Source organism: Hibiscus syriacus, unplaced genomic scaffold, assembly GCF_006381635.1.
Source record: "Hibiscus syriacus cultivar Baekdansim isolate YM2019G1 unplaced genomic scaffold, ASM638163v2 tig00110472_pilon, whole genome shotgun sequence".
Taxonomy (NCBI): domain Eukaryota; kingdom Viridiplantae; phylum Streptophyta; class Magnoliopsida; order Malvales; family Malvaceae; genus Hibiscus; species Hibiscus syriacus.
In genome coordinates, this window is record NW_024062752.1 from 744,138 (window position 1) to 762,103 (window position 17,966).

Below are 17,966 nucleotides of genomic sequence, written 5' to 3' on the forward strand. Positions count from 1 at the left end.
GCTTGTTGTTTCGTTCTTTGGAGCAGTGGTTTTGTGTCCAGTTCCCTTGTTAGAACATTGTTGATTTGCTTTATGGTTTGAAGGCTCTAGCAGGGATTGTCAATGTAAGGTTGTGTGTACTTTTTAGTATCTCATTCAAGGGGTAGTTGTTTTATTCATGTATAGATAGTTTGGGGTTGTTTAAGTATCGTAGTCTCCGGCTTGTTGTTTGAGATAAATGATTCTTCTCTGTGTATTTTAGTCCACCCTAAAGTTCACTCTTTTTCCCCATTTAGGCTTAGGGTTTTTTTAATGAGGTATTTAGGGTGGTGTACTTTGTTAATTCTAATATGAAGTACCCTTTTTACAAAAAAAAAAAATTGGCTTTGGCAGCCGGTAGGTGGTTCAAAGTTGGCTGCAAATTTTATTGAAAAATAGAATGGGAAAATTGTTCATTTAGTCCTTATACTTTAGGATATTTACAATATTAATCCTTAAGCTTCAACTATAAATACTCTAACCCATTTAGCTTCAAAATCATCCTAAATCATTCTACTTTTCTCTCAATACTAGAGAATTTAGAGAGTTTTCTTGAGAGTTGTTTTCTCCTTTTTATCAAGAGAGAATTGTTATTGTTTTCTCCTTGATAGATTGAGAGAAGTTGTAATTCATATTTTATCATAGTAAAATTCTTCTACCTTTGCCCATGGTTTTACCCTATATTATTTAAGGGTTTTTCACGTAAAATTTGTGTCTTCTTTATCTTCATTTTTATTTTCTCAAGTTATCAGTTACGATTTTGCTCTATCCGATAGTTGTATTCTGCAACAATTGGTATCAATAGCCATATTAGAGTGTGTAATATCTACTTATTGTCTTTGTGGTTGCCACCAAAAGGTGGATCCTCCAACATAAAAAAGTAAGAAGGTATTACTCATTCTCTAAAGGTTCTAGAGAACTATTCACGATAATGAAATAATGGGAACTATCCATAATAGAATCTATGGCAACGAAATTTGATATTAAAAAGTTTAATGGGAGAAATTTCTCATTATGGAAATTGAAGATGAAGGTCATCATGAGGAAAGACGATTGTCTAGCGGCTATCAGTGAAATGTTGGTAGATTTATAGATGACAAAAAATGGATCGAAATGGACGAGAATGCTATGAAAAACTTTCATCTAGCATTAGCAGATGAAGTATTGTCAAGCGTTGAGGAGAAGAAGACAGCTAGAATGATATGAGATCATCTCACCAAACTGTATTGATGGAGTAAAGGGGTATCGCTTGTGGGATCTCACTGCCCGTAAAGTGATCATTAGCAGAGATGTTATCTTTGTAGAAGATAAGCTACAAAGAAAAGAAGATGATAATAACACTGAAAAGTCAGAGACTACACAGATACATGTGAAAAGGAGTTTGAACAAGGAGATTCTTCGGAAGTAGAACAAGCACATGATGAACAAGAACAGAGAGTTCTGAAGCTCCAACAACTCGTCAATCAGATCGTGTGAGAAGACGTCTCAATTGGCACTCAAATTATGTTATAGAAGGAAATATTGCATACTGCCTTTTAATAGAGGACGATGAGCTATCAACATTTCAAGAGGTAATAAACAGCTCAGATGTTTCACTGTGGATGATGGCGATGCAAGAAGAAATTGAAGCCCTTCATAAAAATAATACATGATACCTTGTGCCACTACTACAAGGAAGGAAGCCAATTGGTAACAAACAGGTCTTCAAAATCAAGCGAAATGGTAACAATTAAGTGAAGAGGTATCGTACAAAACTGGTGGTCAAAGGACGTGCTCAAAAAGAAGGTATTGATTTCAATGAAATATTTTCTCATGTGGTTCAACTAACAACAGTTTGAGTAGTCTTGGCAATGTGTGCTACATTGAATTTACATCTAGAGCAGCTAGATGTTAAAATAGCTTTTCTTCATGGAAATCTTGAAGAAGAGATTTACATGCTCCAGCCTGAAGGGTTTGAAGAAAAAGAAAAGAAGAACTTGGTTTGCAGGTTGAACAAATATATGTACGGTCTAAAGCAGGCGCCGAGGTGTTGGTATAAGAGATTTGATTCCTTCATTATGTGCCTTGGATACAACATACTTAATGCAGACCCTTGTGCTTATTTCAAGAGGTTTGGTGATAACGATTTTGTTATTGTTGTTGTATGTGGATGACACGTTGGTTTCAGGACCCAACAAAGATCATATTGAAGAATTGAAGGCACAACTAGCTTGGGAATTTGAAATGAAGGACTTGGGATCAGCAAACAAGATTTTAGGGATGCAAATTCACCGAGATAGAAGTAATAGGAAGATTTGGCTTTCACAAAATAATTACTTGAAGAAGATCTTGTCAAGATTCAACATGCAATATTGTAAGCCAATTTCTACCCCTCTTCTTATTAACTTCAAATTATCCTCCAGTATGAGTCCTAGCAGTGAAGAAGAGAGGATGGAGATGTCTCGAGTGTCATATGCATCGGCAGTGGGAAGTTTAATGTTCGCTATGATATGCACAAGACCAGACATTACACAAGTAGTGGGAGTGGTTAGTCAGTACATGGTGAATCCAGGCAAAGAGCATTGGAATACAAAAAAGAGGTAGAAGGTAGAAATAATGGTGTGAAGATATGATTGTTCCAATCAAATCTTCAAGTGGGAGATTATTGAAAGTCCAAGTCAAATTTGGTTTTGGCAGCCGATAGGTGGTTCAAAGTTGGTTGCAAATTTTGTTGAAAATAGAATGGGAAAATTGTTCATTTAGTCCATATACTTTAGAGTATTTACAAGATTAGTCCTTAAGCTTCAACTATAAATACCCTAACCCATTTAGCTTCAAAATCATCCCAAATGATTTTAGTTTTCTCTCAATACTAGAGAATTTAGAGAGTTTTATTGAGAGTTGTTTTCTCCTTTTTATCAAGAGAGAATTGTTATTGTTTTCTCCTTGTTAGATTGAGAGAAGTTGTAATTCCTATTTTCTTATAGTGAAATTCTTTTACCTTTGCCCGTGGTTTTTATCCTATATTATTTAGGGGTTTTCCACGTAAAATTTGTGTATTCTTTATCTTCATTTTTATTTTCTAAAATTATCAGTTGTGATTTTGCTCTATCTGATAGTCGTATTCCGCAACATTTGCAAGCAGTTCATTGATTACCATCACCTTCAAATTGGATCAAAATCAATGTCAACGCAATATATTCACCGACGAATCAGAAAATAACAAACAAGCATTATCATTCAGGATGTTAGAGCTATTTTTTCTGGACCAATATTCAATTTATAGAACTGGCAGTAATTAAATGAGCCTTATAGGTTTTCATTGAAGTAGATTGGAAAGGTAAAACTATTTATGTTATGGAATCATATTGTCAGGTAATTCTGAATTAGATCGCTTCATCATTAATAAGATTATAGATATGATGAAGCACCAAATTGATTGATTGACTTGTAAAATTTCATCAGTGCATTTCAAATATGTGCAAAGGTCCTAAAATGGAATGGTTAATCTGTAACACCCCAACCCGTATCCAACCTGGATACGAATCCGAAGTGTCACATTGACATTTCAAAACATTTACTTATACAAAATAGTGAATACTTTTAAAACTTTTTACTAAATATGATTGAATAATTTACATAAAATACATTCAAAACATTACCAACTCAATCAGAGCATACATACTTAACAACCTTGTTTACATGCCAACCTATTTATTACAACAAGATACATACAATGAAATTTACTTCTGATTTGATCTTCGAGTGGAGATATGTTGTTATGTTGAACTTAAATTTGATTCTCCTGCTTCTGAGTACCTACGTGTAAACCGCTTACACGCTAAGTCATAAACTTAGTGAGGCATATAAATATAATAATGATGCATTCCTTATGAATATGAACATGCAATCTATTAATTCAATAATGTCACATGTGATTCAGTATAACAATAATAACATGGTAACATATAACAATAATAATGCAATTACCTTTGATAACCTTTTATAGTCCTATGTACATTACTGAGAACTCAAGGTATTCGAGTACATTGAAGTTGTGCACATATGTTGTCACCACAGTTTGTATGGGGTCCCACTAGGGGCATGTGAAATTTGTCTCGAAGGACCTACGAACCCTCGACTCTTGACATGTTAACTATACCTATAACTGTCATATAATATAACATGGGCATTATTCTTATGCTTCATATGTTCATGTACTCATGTCATTTCTCTTGTAATCATATATGTCTTTTCTTCTATCATATATTATATGAATCATATATCATGTGTCAAATCATATAAACATATATAACTTATACATGTATTAGAACATTCATCATATATGCATGTTCATAACTATTATGCTATGGAAACTAATACAAGGAATAGACTTATCACAAGTCTTAATTCCATTGAACTATAATTCTATTAGGCACTCACCTTAGCTTCACTGGATTCGAATTGATTCTAATTCTTTGATTGTTCCAGAACAGAGTTACGTTCACAATCTACATAATCATACATTGCTACATATCAGTAAATAGTTTATTCTAATCTTTCATTTCTTAATTAAAGGAAAGATCTATTTCCATTTTACTTCATAGTGTATCGGTACCCATTATAGGGTATCGGTACATCCCTTCACTGGTGTATCGGTACACTACTTATGTATCGTTAACACTAATTACATTCGAAGTTTTCGTTTCAAGTAGGGTATCGATACACTGCCTGTGTATCGATACACTGCCTGTGTATCGATACACTGCCTGTGTATCGATACACTTATTGCATTCGATGATTTCTTAATTAAGAGTGTATCAATACCTATTGAATGTGCACCGATACACTTTGCCCAGAAATCATATTTTAAGCATGAAATTTCACTCATACTACTCTAAATCTTCCATTTTAAACCCCTATCACGCCATTAAACTCAACCACTATTACTTAAATCAACTTATATCCATATAAACCATCTTTATATTCCATATCTCATCATGATTCTTAAAATTAAGAATCTTACTAAACTTTCAACTTTGTTATTAATCCTTTCTAACTTCATAAATCTCTTATTCGTATTGATGACAAGTCAAATTCAATCTCAAAATTCATTTATTAACTCTTTTCCAGAAATTCATTTAGAAACTCCTTCTCTTTAATCTTTCATAACTTCTTCATCTTTTGATTTTAAGACAACTTAAACTTTCCTTAAGCTTAAGTATCACCTAAGGATCAAAACCCACACTTAAAATTAACAAATAATCAGCTAACAAGAGGACTCACCTTTGCCTTTGAGTCTTACGGGGAGAAGAAGATAAGGAGATAAACTTCCAGATACTCCCTAACTCACATGCTTATCTCTTTAAATAAGAGATAAATATCTTTTACATGAAAAGACTACATTACCCTTCATATTTTCATTCCTCATAATTTAATCCAATACCAGAATATTTCTCTTTAAATCCCTGAACTTTTTAATAAATTATACTTTAGTCATTAAATTCTAAAATTTTACAATTTAGTCACTAACTCGTAGTTTGAGATGTTACATAATCATCTAGAGAAGATAGGAATGTAAAGACCAGATTTTTTATAAAGCATGGCGACAATAGTTTAGTCCAATTACAGGAATGAGCTTTGTTTACGTTCAGGTTGTGAGGTATATATATCATGTTTAATATTTGTGATTTTGGGTGTAGCTTTTTCTCTAGTTGCAATGCTTTTCTAGTCGTGTAGTATTCTTTTTCTTCCATCTAAAATTAGAGAAGTTTTTAAGTATGTTCAAAACTTGAGAGTATATTTTATTAATAAATATTTCGTAGAGTAAAAAGAAGAAGAAGAAATCATATCACATAATATACAACCTATTTAGTTTAATGTTTCTCACAGAGACAATGAAGCTCTACACGAACTTCGAATTGTACATAATTTAGATTTACGAAAGATGATATAGAGAGTGACTCAAGATCATTCATCACTAAATTGTAGACACAAGTGAAAGGCTACTAAAAAATAAGGTGGATTATTTAGGATGTAAAGATGTTAGCTTAGGATTTTGTTGATTTCAGTTCATAGTAAGAGGGGGAAACGAAGAAGCTCATACGATGGTGACAAAATGCGAAATGAAACAGATTGATTCTAGGTGGAGGACATGTCTAGTGGAGTGCTCGAACTAGCAGATTCCGACAGAAGATACACTGAACTACTATAAATGATGACACAATTTTAACTTCCTCTACGATTGAGAACCACTATCATCATTTTTTATAAAGAAAACCCCGATCTAAAATCTTCATTGATCGATAAAGAAATCTCATAAGATTTAATTTGAGAGGATTAGCTTATTTATGTTTACAGAAAAGTTTATGGGTTTTGTTTTCTATTTTAATTCCAGTGGGTCACTTTATTTTATTTTATGTCTTTTAAGTTTTATTGTATGCCAAGTTCTATCCTTATTCAATTTTTTTCTTATTATCAAAACCAAACTAAGTATTTTTATAAAAATAATAATTATCAAATTTCAAAAGAAAATTTAAGTAATCTTTTGTTAATTTCACAATATATTCCAAAATTAATTAGTAAATGATGTGAAATATTATTATAAAGTTGTTTTGTGCGTTTCCTTGGAAAGGAATGAAATTAAATGGCTTTTAATTTGTGTGGTTTTAAGATAATGATTCCATCTGATGATAGTGAAATGGTCCCATTAATGGCCATTTAATTTTGTGAGGTAGTCTTTCAAGAAATTTTTTTTTGAGAGGTAGACTCTTATTATCAATTTGTGTGACCTCTAGCTAGGTCATGGAATATACTTAGCTATTGTCTTATCATACAGAAAATGACTCCCACACTTAATATTTCCTAAATATTCGATTTTTATGTAAATATTTTTTATTAATAGAGTCTTAATTAATTGATATTTTCAGATTTTATAAATTTCAATATATATTAAAATTTAATTATTTTTATTTAAAAGTATAAAAAATTGTAAATAATTTAAATATTATACAAAAATAATGAAGACACGAGTTTAATTTTTTTCTTAAATTAATTAAGCATGTATAAGACAACTAATGAGTAAGATATATGTATCGATTAGTGCTTTGAAAATTTTATATATTCTTCTATATATAAAAAAAACCTTAAGGAATAAGATATTAAATCTTTCCAACCCTACTTCTTACATGGTTTGAAATAGAGGGGAAAAAACAAAAAAAAATTATTTAAATATTTTTAAATTGTTATCTTTCATTGTCTAGGGGATCAACCATCTTTGTCAAGTGAAAAAAAAAAAGATAAGGGAAAGCCAAACATTATTATATAATTTAAATATTTTATTTAATAAGACTGATAATTGAAAAAAATATTATTATATAATTTAAATATTTATAATTCTTTTATAAGCTAAACATTTGTCAAGTAGGTTATAGATTAGCAATAAATTAAATCAGGTGATGGGCAGAGCTTATAGATATATTAAAATATATTTACTTTATGAAATTGTATTAAAAATAAAAAATTGTTAAAAATAGTAATATGGGCCCATATATTTCAACTCTTATCAACCAATTATTGAGCATTCATACCTATTAATGCTATAATGATAACTATAGCTCACTAATTATATTGTTAGTCAATAATATAATTAAATATTATTATTTTCAAACTTTGGAATTTAGTACGATAATAAACTAGTGGCCACTTTTTAGTTGAAATATGCATTTATAATCACATTGCATGCTTTCAATTGCATACCAAAACACTTCATTTTTTTTAAAATTTCTTAAAAAAATATTAGAATCATGTTATTCAAGTAACGAGATTACACGTTAATCATCGTTCGAAATCTAAAACCTAAGTAACCAAAAAGACGATGATGAAGAAGAAATATGTACATAATAATCGTCAATAAAAAGTTCTGCAAGCTACAACAAGGAGTTCTATACAAATATTTTATCATATGTTCATCAGTTTTATTATTAATTTCTTTTTCTACAGCAAGTTTCCACCTCCCTCATATATATATATATATATGAATGTATGTATATGTATACAATATATGTATATGTATACAATATATGTAACTATATATTATAAAATTTACCTATGGCCTCAAGAGATTAAATTCGTGGCAGCTACATGTTACACTCAAAGAAACAATGAGGCCTGACTCTTCTAATCTCTGACCTAATAAACCAAAATCTCAATCTTTTTATCCCAAATTCTTCATCACTATAATTGGCGACAGTATATCAACACCTATGTAACATGATACTGGACAAGCTCCCAAGCTACTTGAAAATTTTGATTTTTTATATATAGATGGAGTATTTATCAAGATCGAATTAAGAGTACCAGTTGAGCCCCGAAAGCTGATATGGAGGACGAAACATCCCGTCTCCGATCCCTCCCAACATTGCTTCTTCTTGTTGTTGTTGCTGTTGCTGCTGCAACGGAGGGGTTGGTGGTAGCTGGCTAAGAAGAGTGGCGATCGAACCATTCCCGTCTGTTTTCTCCAAGCTTTCACCGTCGTTGCTATCCCCGTGGAATCGCTTTCTCGTCGAAGGCCCCGCGGTTTCATCTTCGGTCCAGTAAAGCGACGAGAGTATCCTTTTGAGAGGATTAACCATGGATAAGTCTCCCTTTGAGCTTGAACATCCCAAGTGATTAGAAATGGAACCATTGTTGATCCCATCAGTACTCCCTAGCATTCCATCGAACAGACTATGTTCTTGAGCTTCGAGCAATGGGCCAAAACTTGTTCCCTTTGTCAAGAACTGGAATTTTGTATTGTGATGGCTGCCAATAGATATCGATGGAGGTACGGTTCTGAGCATGTCATCAATGGAGTCATCTTTATCATGTTCCAGAGGTCTGTTCGTGTTCTTCATGTAGATTCTACACAACACCCAATCATCAAGCTACAAACAGAAAAAAAATAAAACAATCAATTTCTGATACATATCATATAACAGTAAAATGAATAAAATCTGACAAGAAAGTGATTTACCCTTAGTGAATTTTTCTTGTTGCCAAAGTCACATCCAGGGGGTTTGTTGTTAGTTTTATTATCAGCAAGTCTATACTCATGCATGATCCAATTTGTTTTGACCCCCTTAGGTGGCTTCCCTCCATAGAAGACTAGTGCCTTCTTCAAACCAACCTTTTGAGTACCACCTGAAGTCAACACCGGCTTATCGGTTCCAGTAGCTTTCCAGTAACCTGACGTTGCCGCCCTGTTTGGCCTCGCCCCATTCGGATACTTCCGGTCCCTAGGACTAAAAAAGTACCATTCTTGCTCACCAAACGTTGCTTTTGCTGAAAACCAAAATCATATTTTTACAAAAGATTATTTTCCTCACTTTTCATGCATACCCTTTTCCATTAAATAATTAGAAAAATAAAATTTTTAATTTACCTGGTAATTCCCATGGATCAAACTTGTACAAATCAACTTCAGCAATAATTGCAACCGGCAAAGGAGCTGAGCTAGCCTTTTTCTTGAGATAGTGAACCACTAGTTCCTCATTCGTCGGGTGAAACCTGAACCCCGGCGGGAGGTTCGGCTGCTGCGAGCCAGTCGACGAGTCCGTGCTCTCCATTACAAGAACTTTGAATATATGTATATATACGTGTTTATATAAATATATATACAATTCAGTAAAGAAATTGAGAGTTTTGGGCTTTGGATTCTGAAAGTTTACCAGAGAAGAAGAACATCATAGAATTTTTTTTAGAGGAAAAAAATAATGTTGCATAGAGTTGCCATGACCATTTTCTTTATAAATGGGCATTAAAACAAGATTATGAAAGGTGTGGGCCAGGATTTAATTCACCTAATCCCGACAAGCCACGTGACCGGTTCGAAGGTTAGTTTGATCACTTCACCAACTTTATTAAAGAGAGAGAGAAAACGGGTTTGGTTTAGCTGAAGAATCCCTATGCACAGCAAACATTGACAAATTACATGCAAAGTAAGTGATTAAAAAAAATTGTGTGTGTGTGAGAGAGAGAGAAAGGAGAGGGTGGTGATGATGATGAGGACGGAGAGGGATTTTGCCCGTTGATCGATGACACGTGTAATCCCCATGCACAGCAAACGTTGATAAATTACATGCAAAGTAAGTGATTAAAAAAATTCGTGTGTGTGAGAGAGAGAGAGAGAAAGGAGAGGGTGGTGATGATGATGAGGACGGAGAGGGATTTTACCCGTTGATCGATGACACGTGTAATCCCCATGCACAGCAAACGTTGATAAATTACATGCAAAGTAAGTGATTAAAAAAATTCGTGTGTGTGAGAGAGAGAGAGAGAGAAAGGAGAGGGTGGTGATGATGATGAGGACGGAGAGGGATTTTGCCCGTTGATCGATGACACGTGTAATCCCCATGCACAGCAAACGTTGATAAATTACATGCAAAATAAGTGATTAAAAAAATTCGTGTGTGTGTGAGAGAGAGAGAGAGAGAGAGAAAGGAGAGGGTGGTGATGATGATGAGGACGGAGAGGGATTTTGCCCGTTGATCGATGACACGTGTAATCCCCATGCACAGCAAACGTTGATAAATTACATGCAAAGTAAGTGATTAAAAAAATTCGTGTGTGTGAGAGAGAGAGAGAGAGAGAAAGGAGAGGGTGGTGAAGATGATGAGGACGGAGAGGGATTTTGCCCGTTGATCGATGACACGTGTAATCTCCATGCACAGCAAACGTTGACAAATTACATGCTAAGTAAGTGATTAAAAAAATTCGTGTGTGTGTGAGAGAGAGAGAGAGGAGAGGGTGGTGATGATGATGATGACGGAGAGGAATTTTGCCCGTTGATCGATGACACGTGTAATTCCCAAATATGGGAACGACCGACACGTGAGAAATGAGTGAGATGGTGGGGACCACACCTCCGCACAAGGCAACAAAAAGATAATATGGGAGGGATTTTAGTGTTGGGGGTGGAAACAAGCTTTACGCTTCATGTCATGCTTTTGTTATGTAGTAATTCCCACCACCCCCATTCATGGTGATTATAGCTACCACCATTTGCGTAATGGATACTTTAATCTTTCTCAATGGTAATCCACTCTTGAATCTAATTTTTATTTTGATTTTAAATATAAATCTTATAAATCATTTAAAAATAAATAAATCTAACCCAAAAAAGATTGATGATGACTCTATTTTATCAAATTATATATGATTTTCAATGAAAAAATTATTTCAAAAATTATCACATCAATTTCGTTGTTTTGTAGCCTTTGATTCAAAAATAAGTACAATGTTGCTCCTAGTTCACTAAAGTTTGTAAATGAAAGAAGCTTGCATTCAACCGTCTAAGTATAGACTGTTTAAAGTTGATATTTAATTAATAAAATATGAATTTTTAAGTGTTTAAGATAAAATTTCGTAATAAGATATTTGAATGGTAAAAATTGAAATTAGTTTAATTAATTCGTGTAATAAATTCTTAACTTTGAATTTTCACATCTATAATCTAATCTCTTAATTTTTCGAGACAATGTAATAAACGGAAGGAGAGGTAATCAAAGCATGGTTGAGGCTCAAGCCCTAATGTGGTAGTGAAATCATGGGGAAGCTTTGATCAAATTGCCTTTGACCAAATCTACAGTATAGAAGCTAGTGAATAAGTAGAGAATCAAAAAGCATTGTTGTTCACTATATATATATATATATATATTTGTAATATTGATATTTTCCAATAGCCAAAACCGTTGGGCATGGCCAAAAGATCACAAAGATTGTGGGGTCAAAATGTTGGTCTCATGATGCACAAAAAGGACCCCATCAAGTGTTAATTCTTGCAGTCCATTTTCTTAATTGTCATCAATTGAGTGACATTAATCACCACATTGTCAATCTCAACATCATCCCAATTTTTCCTACACCTTCATCTTCACATTAAAGAGCTATATTTGAAACCTAATGGCAGCTAGGGCTCATCTAATTGCCCCCCTTCTCTTTTGTATTTTTGTTCCTTTTTTCTTTTCAATAGAAAAGAGGGAAATGGAATTAAAAAAAGAAAGGATGTATGGGTACATTAAGATTTTGAGATAGTTGTCTCACGTCACGCTCGTATGTGATTTACGATTGTCGGTGGTCTTTCAATAATTTTATCATCTGTTGTGGTTTGTTTGCCGATACAGTTAGATTTATTCGTATCGATCCTTTGTTTATGATCTTGAGTGGCTAGTTTCTTGCCTAAATGTTATAAAAAATATCCTAATTATTTGTTTAACTTTTACTTATTGTTGTAAGTCCTTATTGTAATTTTGAATATTTATTATTTTTTAGCAAACTAATGGGTTCTACTTGAGTTAAAAATAATGGGATGGGATACTAGATCCCTTAAGTAAGGTCAGGAATTCGAATCCTGACGTTTGTGAATGGTGCAAATTGGGTTGGAAGGATCACACTCGCCTCTACAATACCAGATCTAGATTAGTCAATTAATAAATTGAATACAAGTTATTATAAAAAAAGTTATATCATACGATGAAAAGTCTGAAATTCGCCTTAAGTTAAATATGGGTTATTATTACCCCATATGTATAAAAAAAATATGGGTCATATTTAGAATTTATTTATTTGTAGCTATCACATTTCCAAGCCAAATTTTCACAAAAATCACTATTAATCTTTAGAAAATTAAAATAAAATATGACCTATATAATATAATGTCACCCAAATAAATTTTTTTTTCCTAATAATAAAAAAATCTGATTTTGTGGATCCCACTCTCACTTAACATTTTAAAATTATTTTTACATCACAATTTAATCCACAATTAGATTAAAATCAAATTCTGTAAAAAAATATTTTTATAATCTAAATTAAAAAGTATTACTATATGTTTAACTATATTTAAATTTTTATTAATTAAATTTGAGCTTTATCTTTTTAATAGAAAAAAAGAAAAATTAAATTGCTAAATTTAATATGGAACTAATATGATAACTTGTGTGACAATCTATATATATTTAATTACTATCGTGACACAGTACATCGTCACTAAATAATTTTAAAATTACAAAATTATTTATTTTAAAAAACTAATTTACTACAAAATATCATAAGGTAACTATTTTTTCTAAGGTAAGTGGATTTTATTATTAATAATAAAGATCCTAAAGGATTATAAAATTACATGATACCATAATATATAGATATTTTCAAAGAGCATAAATAAATAAATAAAAAATTCAATAAAATAATATAAAATTAACTGACTCTATTCCCATATGTAATTGGGTGAGGGGAGGTAAGGTAGTAGGCTGCCCCCAACGCCAGGTTAAGAGCAGCTTCCGTAGAAGACCTCCGGCAATCAAAATTATAAATTGTCCACCGTGAGACTCAATCCCACGACCACAAAGTTAAGAGCCTTGCACTCTACCAACTGAGCTGGACGGGCAATTCTTCAATAAAATAATATCATATCAATAATAAAATATATGTAGATCATTATATGGATTATCACGTTATCGTAGTATGAATTTGATAATTTATCGATCATTCATGTTAAAATTATCACATAAATTTGACTAAAACAAAAGATTAAAAACTAAATTTATTTATTTATTTATCTTTTTATTTTATTAATTATTATTTTAAGAAAGAACGTGAGTGGTCAATATTAACCTTGCTATATAATCTCTCCATGTGAGTTGCATAAGCCTTAAGTTAATTGCCAAAGATGATATGCTACCAGATTATGTTACCAGTCATCTTCTTGCTCTCTCAAATAGTAAACCTAACAATCCCCTTTATTTCTTTTCTGTTGTGGAAAGAAACAGAAAATCTCCATGTGCTTATGTATTATTCGTTTCATAATCTCCCCCTTTAACCCTCCTTGTTTCATGGTTTTTTTTCTCGTCGACCGACGGTTCTTCATGTCATGGACGCAAACCTAACAATCCTTAATCCGATCTTCATAATCATATCACCTAAACAAAGCTTATTGGGTCAATGTGATTAAGCAAGAAAGCTCTTGAGATTGCGCAACTCCTTACGTCTTAAACTCAATTCCTTATCTCATAAACCCGATGCATGAATCTTGATTAGTGAACTATTTTGAAAGATTTCTTGCAATTCAAAATAAGAAAACTATATGTTTTACCAGTAATAGAGATTTTACGCATTACTTACGTATAAATTTAATACACGCATCTGATTCGATCTATCTTAATATGATGAGATTTATCATTTTATGAAATTAAGATAGGCTTTACAATTTAATTCATGATAGCTCCTTTTACTTCAAAACCCTAATGGTATTTTTGACAAAATCCAATCTTTTTAGGTATTTAAACACATTATCTTTCCCAATTTAGATAAAAACTTTGGTTCAATGTTTTTGGTATAGCTTTATTTATTCATAAAATCATCCTCTTTTTTCATGGTGGAGATTTGGCGCCAATAAAGTTTCATGTCGACACCATCACCGAGCATTACGCCACAAGAAATGCATAATTTCCTCCTCCTTCTAACATATTTCGGCAGTGTCACAATTGCATGACCCTATCACATGTGTTGGATTCTACAAACTGTTAATTAGTTGGCATAGATATTAATATACGCATAACAGTCGGTTCGATACGGTAAACTAACAAATTAAAATTTCTCCTACCAATTAAAACTTCATGTGTCAACCCTAGCGTGAAACAATCCAATGAAATCACCAAGAGCTTGCGTTTATTAGATGAAAACCTTGAGAAAATATGGCTAGGGGACTACAAACTAGGGTTTGTTCTGATTTCTATACAAGATTCCATGAATCTTTTCAACATCCTTTTACAAAAGTTAAACGAATACGAAATATCGAGCTTTTTTCTCTCGAACGTGGCGATTTGCGATTCATCGGAACCAAACATGATTTCATCTTCCTTTAGTTGCTTATCACACGTGCAACCTAGTGCAAGTGACATATATTTATGCGTATATATAAACCCTAGATGAAGATTACTTTTTATATGAAGAAGTATATGCATAGTTCAAATTCCCCACGTTGTTGTTGAGGCCCCCTAAAGCCGTAAATTGTTGCTTGCACGCCGGACTTAATGTCAAAAGGATGTTATGAATCCAAACATGTTGGACAATGTCTCGTTGCGGGATCATGGTTCGATCCGGATGATTGAAATCGTAAACACGACGAAATCGTACTTAATTCGAATTGGTGCAGTATTAAATGAACTTTATTAATTTTGTTCCATCACTGCACCAGCCTAACTATCATCAAACTCTTACTTAATTAGCATGGATAGAGTTTTTAGGGTTGAGTTCGGTTCAGATTTCAATTCCATGCAAAATCAAAGTCTATATTGAGCATCGACTATATGCAGATTGAAGCCGACTGAAAACCTAATGGAAATGGAAACAAAAATGTGGTCTTTTTCCTCTTGCCTTTGAGTGTTTTCTTGAGGAAAAATCTTGGAGTTGTTAGTGCGTTAAGGCTTATTTAATTTCGGATATAGCCTCATTGGTAAGCATTGGTTCTTATATCAATGTCCATTTATATTAATTTAAAACTTTTATTGAACTTGACGTATCAAAAATAATTAAAGAAATTTGATAAAAAATATTTAATTTTAAGATTATTTAATCAAATTAATTAAACTACAAAACTTATCTGAGATCTAACGTAATATTAGCTATGAATTAATTTCAAGAAAAAAACTTAGTTTTGATTGAATCGATATCTTTTCATACAAATATCTATGGAAAAACTTTATTGGATTTTATTTTTCCACTAGAAAATTACGTGTAAACAAAATATGCAATGTAAAAATTTGACCCTTTTATACCATGGATAAAGAGATATTCATTCGAATTAAATTAAGATTAGTAGATTTCCTCTTATTTGTTTGTCGTTCTTTTTTTCACGTAAAATCCTCCCTCTGTTATTTAATTCGGCCACCAAACATGGTGCTAATGAGTAGAGCTGAACAGAGGCAAACAAGGCAGAATCAAGGGCCACAAATTGCTCTACCCGATAAAGAATATGGGCACAGTGTTTGGTTGCTTTCGTGGTTGGATTCAAGCCAGATTCAGTAAACAATTCGCCAATACGATTCACTTTCCATTTCTGAATATGACGACGAAGGTCTTTTACGTCATTGTGATGGACCAATGCCAAAGATCATAATAAAAAATGGAACCCTAAAACTCAATTGAAGCCACCTAATGGCCCGCCACAAAATATAAATTTCAATTAATTAGTCAATTAATATATGATAAACATCTAGCAATCACAAATAAATCTTATTTCATATAGCTAAATCCTCATCATCATTGCAATCTATTATCCATAAACGTGGTCTAAATATCATATATATATATATATATATATATATATATATATGTGGCCAAAAGTTGAAAGCATTACGAGAGAATTTAATTATCTTTTATTAATTTTTAAAGATATTATTATAAATTATAGTTTAATAGTATTCGAGACTCTCGTACTTTTGAAAGAAAAATAATATATATTTTTAATTTATTTTATATTTTATATAACTTTTAATTGAAAAAATAATAATTTAATTCTTTTTTTCAATAATCTAGAGTAATTATAAGGTAATATTTATTCATAGTCCTTCTTTAACAGTGACAATGTACATACATCTTACAAATACAATTACTTGAACTCAAAATCTTTATAAAAAAATAAAATTCTCATTAATCACTGAAATGACTACATGATGAGTTGATAAATTTATTCTTTGGCCAATTAAAATCAGATTTTCAAACGAAAAGAATTTAAGGGTGATGCATGTAGATTAGAGTGGTGAGTAAGCGGCCCAAAAGAAAACTGATTGGGGTGGGTTTAAGAAACACTAATCGAAGTGGAAGTCAATATTCCACCTTTGAATCATGCTATTTAAGGGTCATATACATTTTCCACCTCAAAATTGGCCCAATTTATATTAAGATCTTGTGCTATTGATGTTAAACAAAAACAAACCCATACTCTATATAGCTTAAGGAAACGATACCAGTATATGAAATCTAATTTTCACGGAGCTGTTGCTTTCGTGTGAGAAGAGGCGTCCAAGGATCGAAGGGGTGGATAAAAATAGTCGTCCCTTAAAATATTTAAATTAGTATATATTTTAGATATTTTCTTTGTATTTTCAATTAATACTTTATTTATGTCTTCTTCGAATTCTATAATTATTTATAAATTGATGAATAATTTATTTATAGAGACAGCCGTATTTGAGAAGATGCATTAAATCCTTCAAGTGAAGTTAAAGATTCAAATTTCAACGATATGAATGAGATACTTTATTCAAATTAATCAATGTATAAATTAGATATTTATAACTAAACAATAAAATATCTAAAATCTAATTTTGCTTATAAAAAAATCTAGCTTCATTTTCTTACCATGCTAAAATATCCACCATTCTATAAAAGGATTGAAAGATATTGTGTATTTACGATTTTTTAGATATTACATTAATAATTATATCAACCACACTACTTTTTAGTCAATAGCGTTAAACATTTTGTATCTTTCAAAATTCATGATAGAAGAAAATTGAACCTTTACTGACCATGCTATTTTGTAGGCTATAATAATTATGAGAGAAAATAACTTCAGTGACTGAAAATGCCTTATAATATACGATTTTAATCAATTTTTTTTGGATTTGCAAAATTAACCAACAAATTCGCAACTCAGTTTTCAAATTGGCGAATTCGGATTTTTGACCGGATTTTTTCTATCTTGTTTACCTATATCGGTAATTGAGTTGCGAAATTGGATTTGCGAAATTCGAGTTGTGAAAACGAAATTCACGTTGTGAATCACTCAGCTAAACCTACGCCTGTAAATGAATTGAACAAACACGAACGAGGGTATGTTCGTGTTAGTTCGTTCGTTTAACTTTAACCAAACAAACGAACTGTCGAAATGATTTTTTCATTAAGAGGCGAAATTTTACACTTCGCAA

The 17,966-nt window shown here is 31.9% G+C and overlaps 1 protein-coding gene across 1 annotated transcript; it reads right to left on the reverse strand.

Annotated features, from left to right (window-relative positions):
• Positions 1-7,956: 7,956 nt before the first annotated feature.
• LOC120127687 (NAC transcription factor 56-like) lies at positions 7,957-9,751 on the reverse strand. Its single transcript, XM_039145545.1, has 3 exons — positions 9,419-9,751; positions 9,011-9,318; positions 7,957-8,921 (listed from the first exon to the last, which is right to left on the reverse strand). The coding sequence occupies exons 1-3, from the start codon at positions 9,600-9,602 to the stop codon at positions 8,346-8,348; spliced, it is 1,068 nt and encodes a 355-aa protein (XP_039001476.1). The 5' UTR covers positions 9,603-9,751; the 3' UTR covers positions 7,957-8,345.
• Between the last annotated feature and the right edge of the window lie 8,215 nt (positions 9,752-17,966).

What these genes read in the sequence shown, in the direction of transcription:
- LOC120127687 (XM_039145545.1), bottom strand. Translation starts at nt 9,602, where the DNA reads ATGGAGAGCACGGACTCGTCGACTGGCTCGCAGCAGCCGAACCTCCCG. An exon ending in TGATCCATGGGAATTACCAG is followed by an intron (nt 9,319 to 9,418) that starts GTAAATTAAAAA and finishes TTTGGTTTTCAG; the next exon opens with CAAAAGCAACGTTTGGTGAG. An exon ending in ACAAGAAAAATTCACTAAGG is followed by an intron (nt 8,922 to 9,010) that starts GTAAATCACTTT and finishes TTCTGTTTGTAG; the next exon opens with CTTGATGATTGGGTGTTGTG.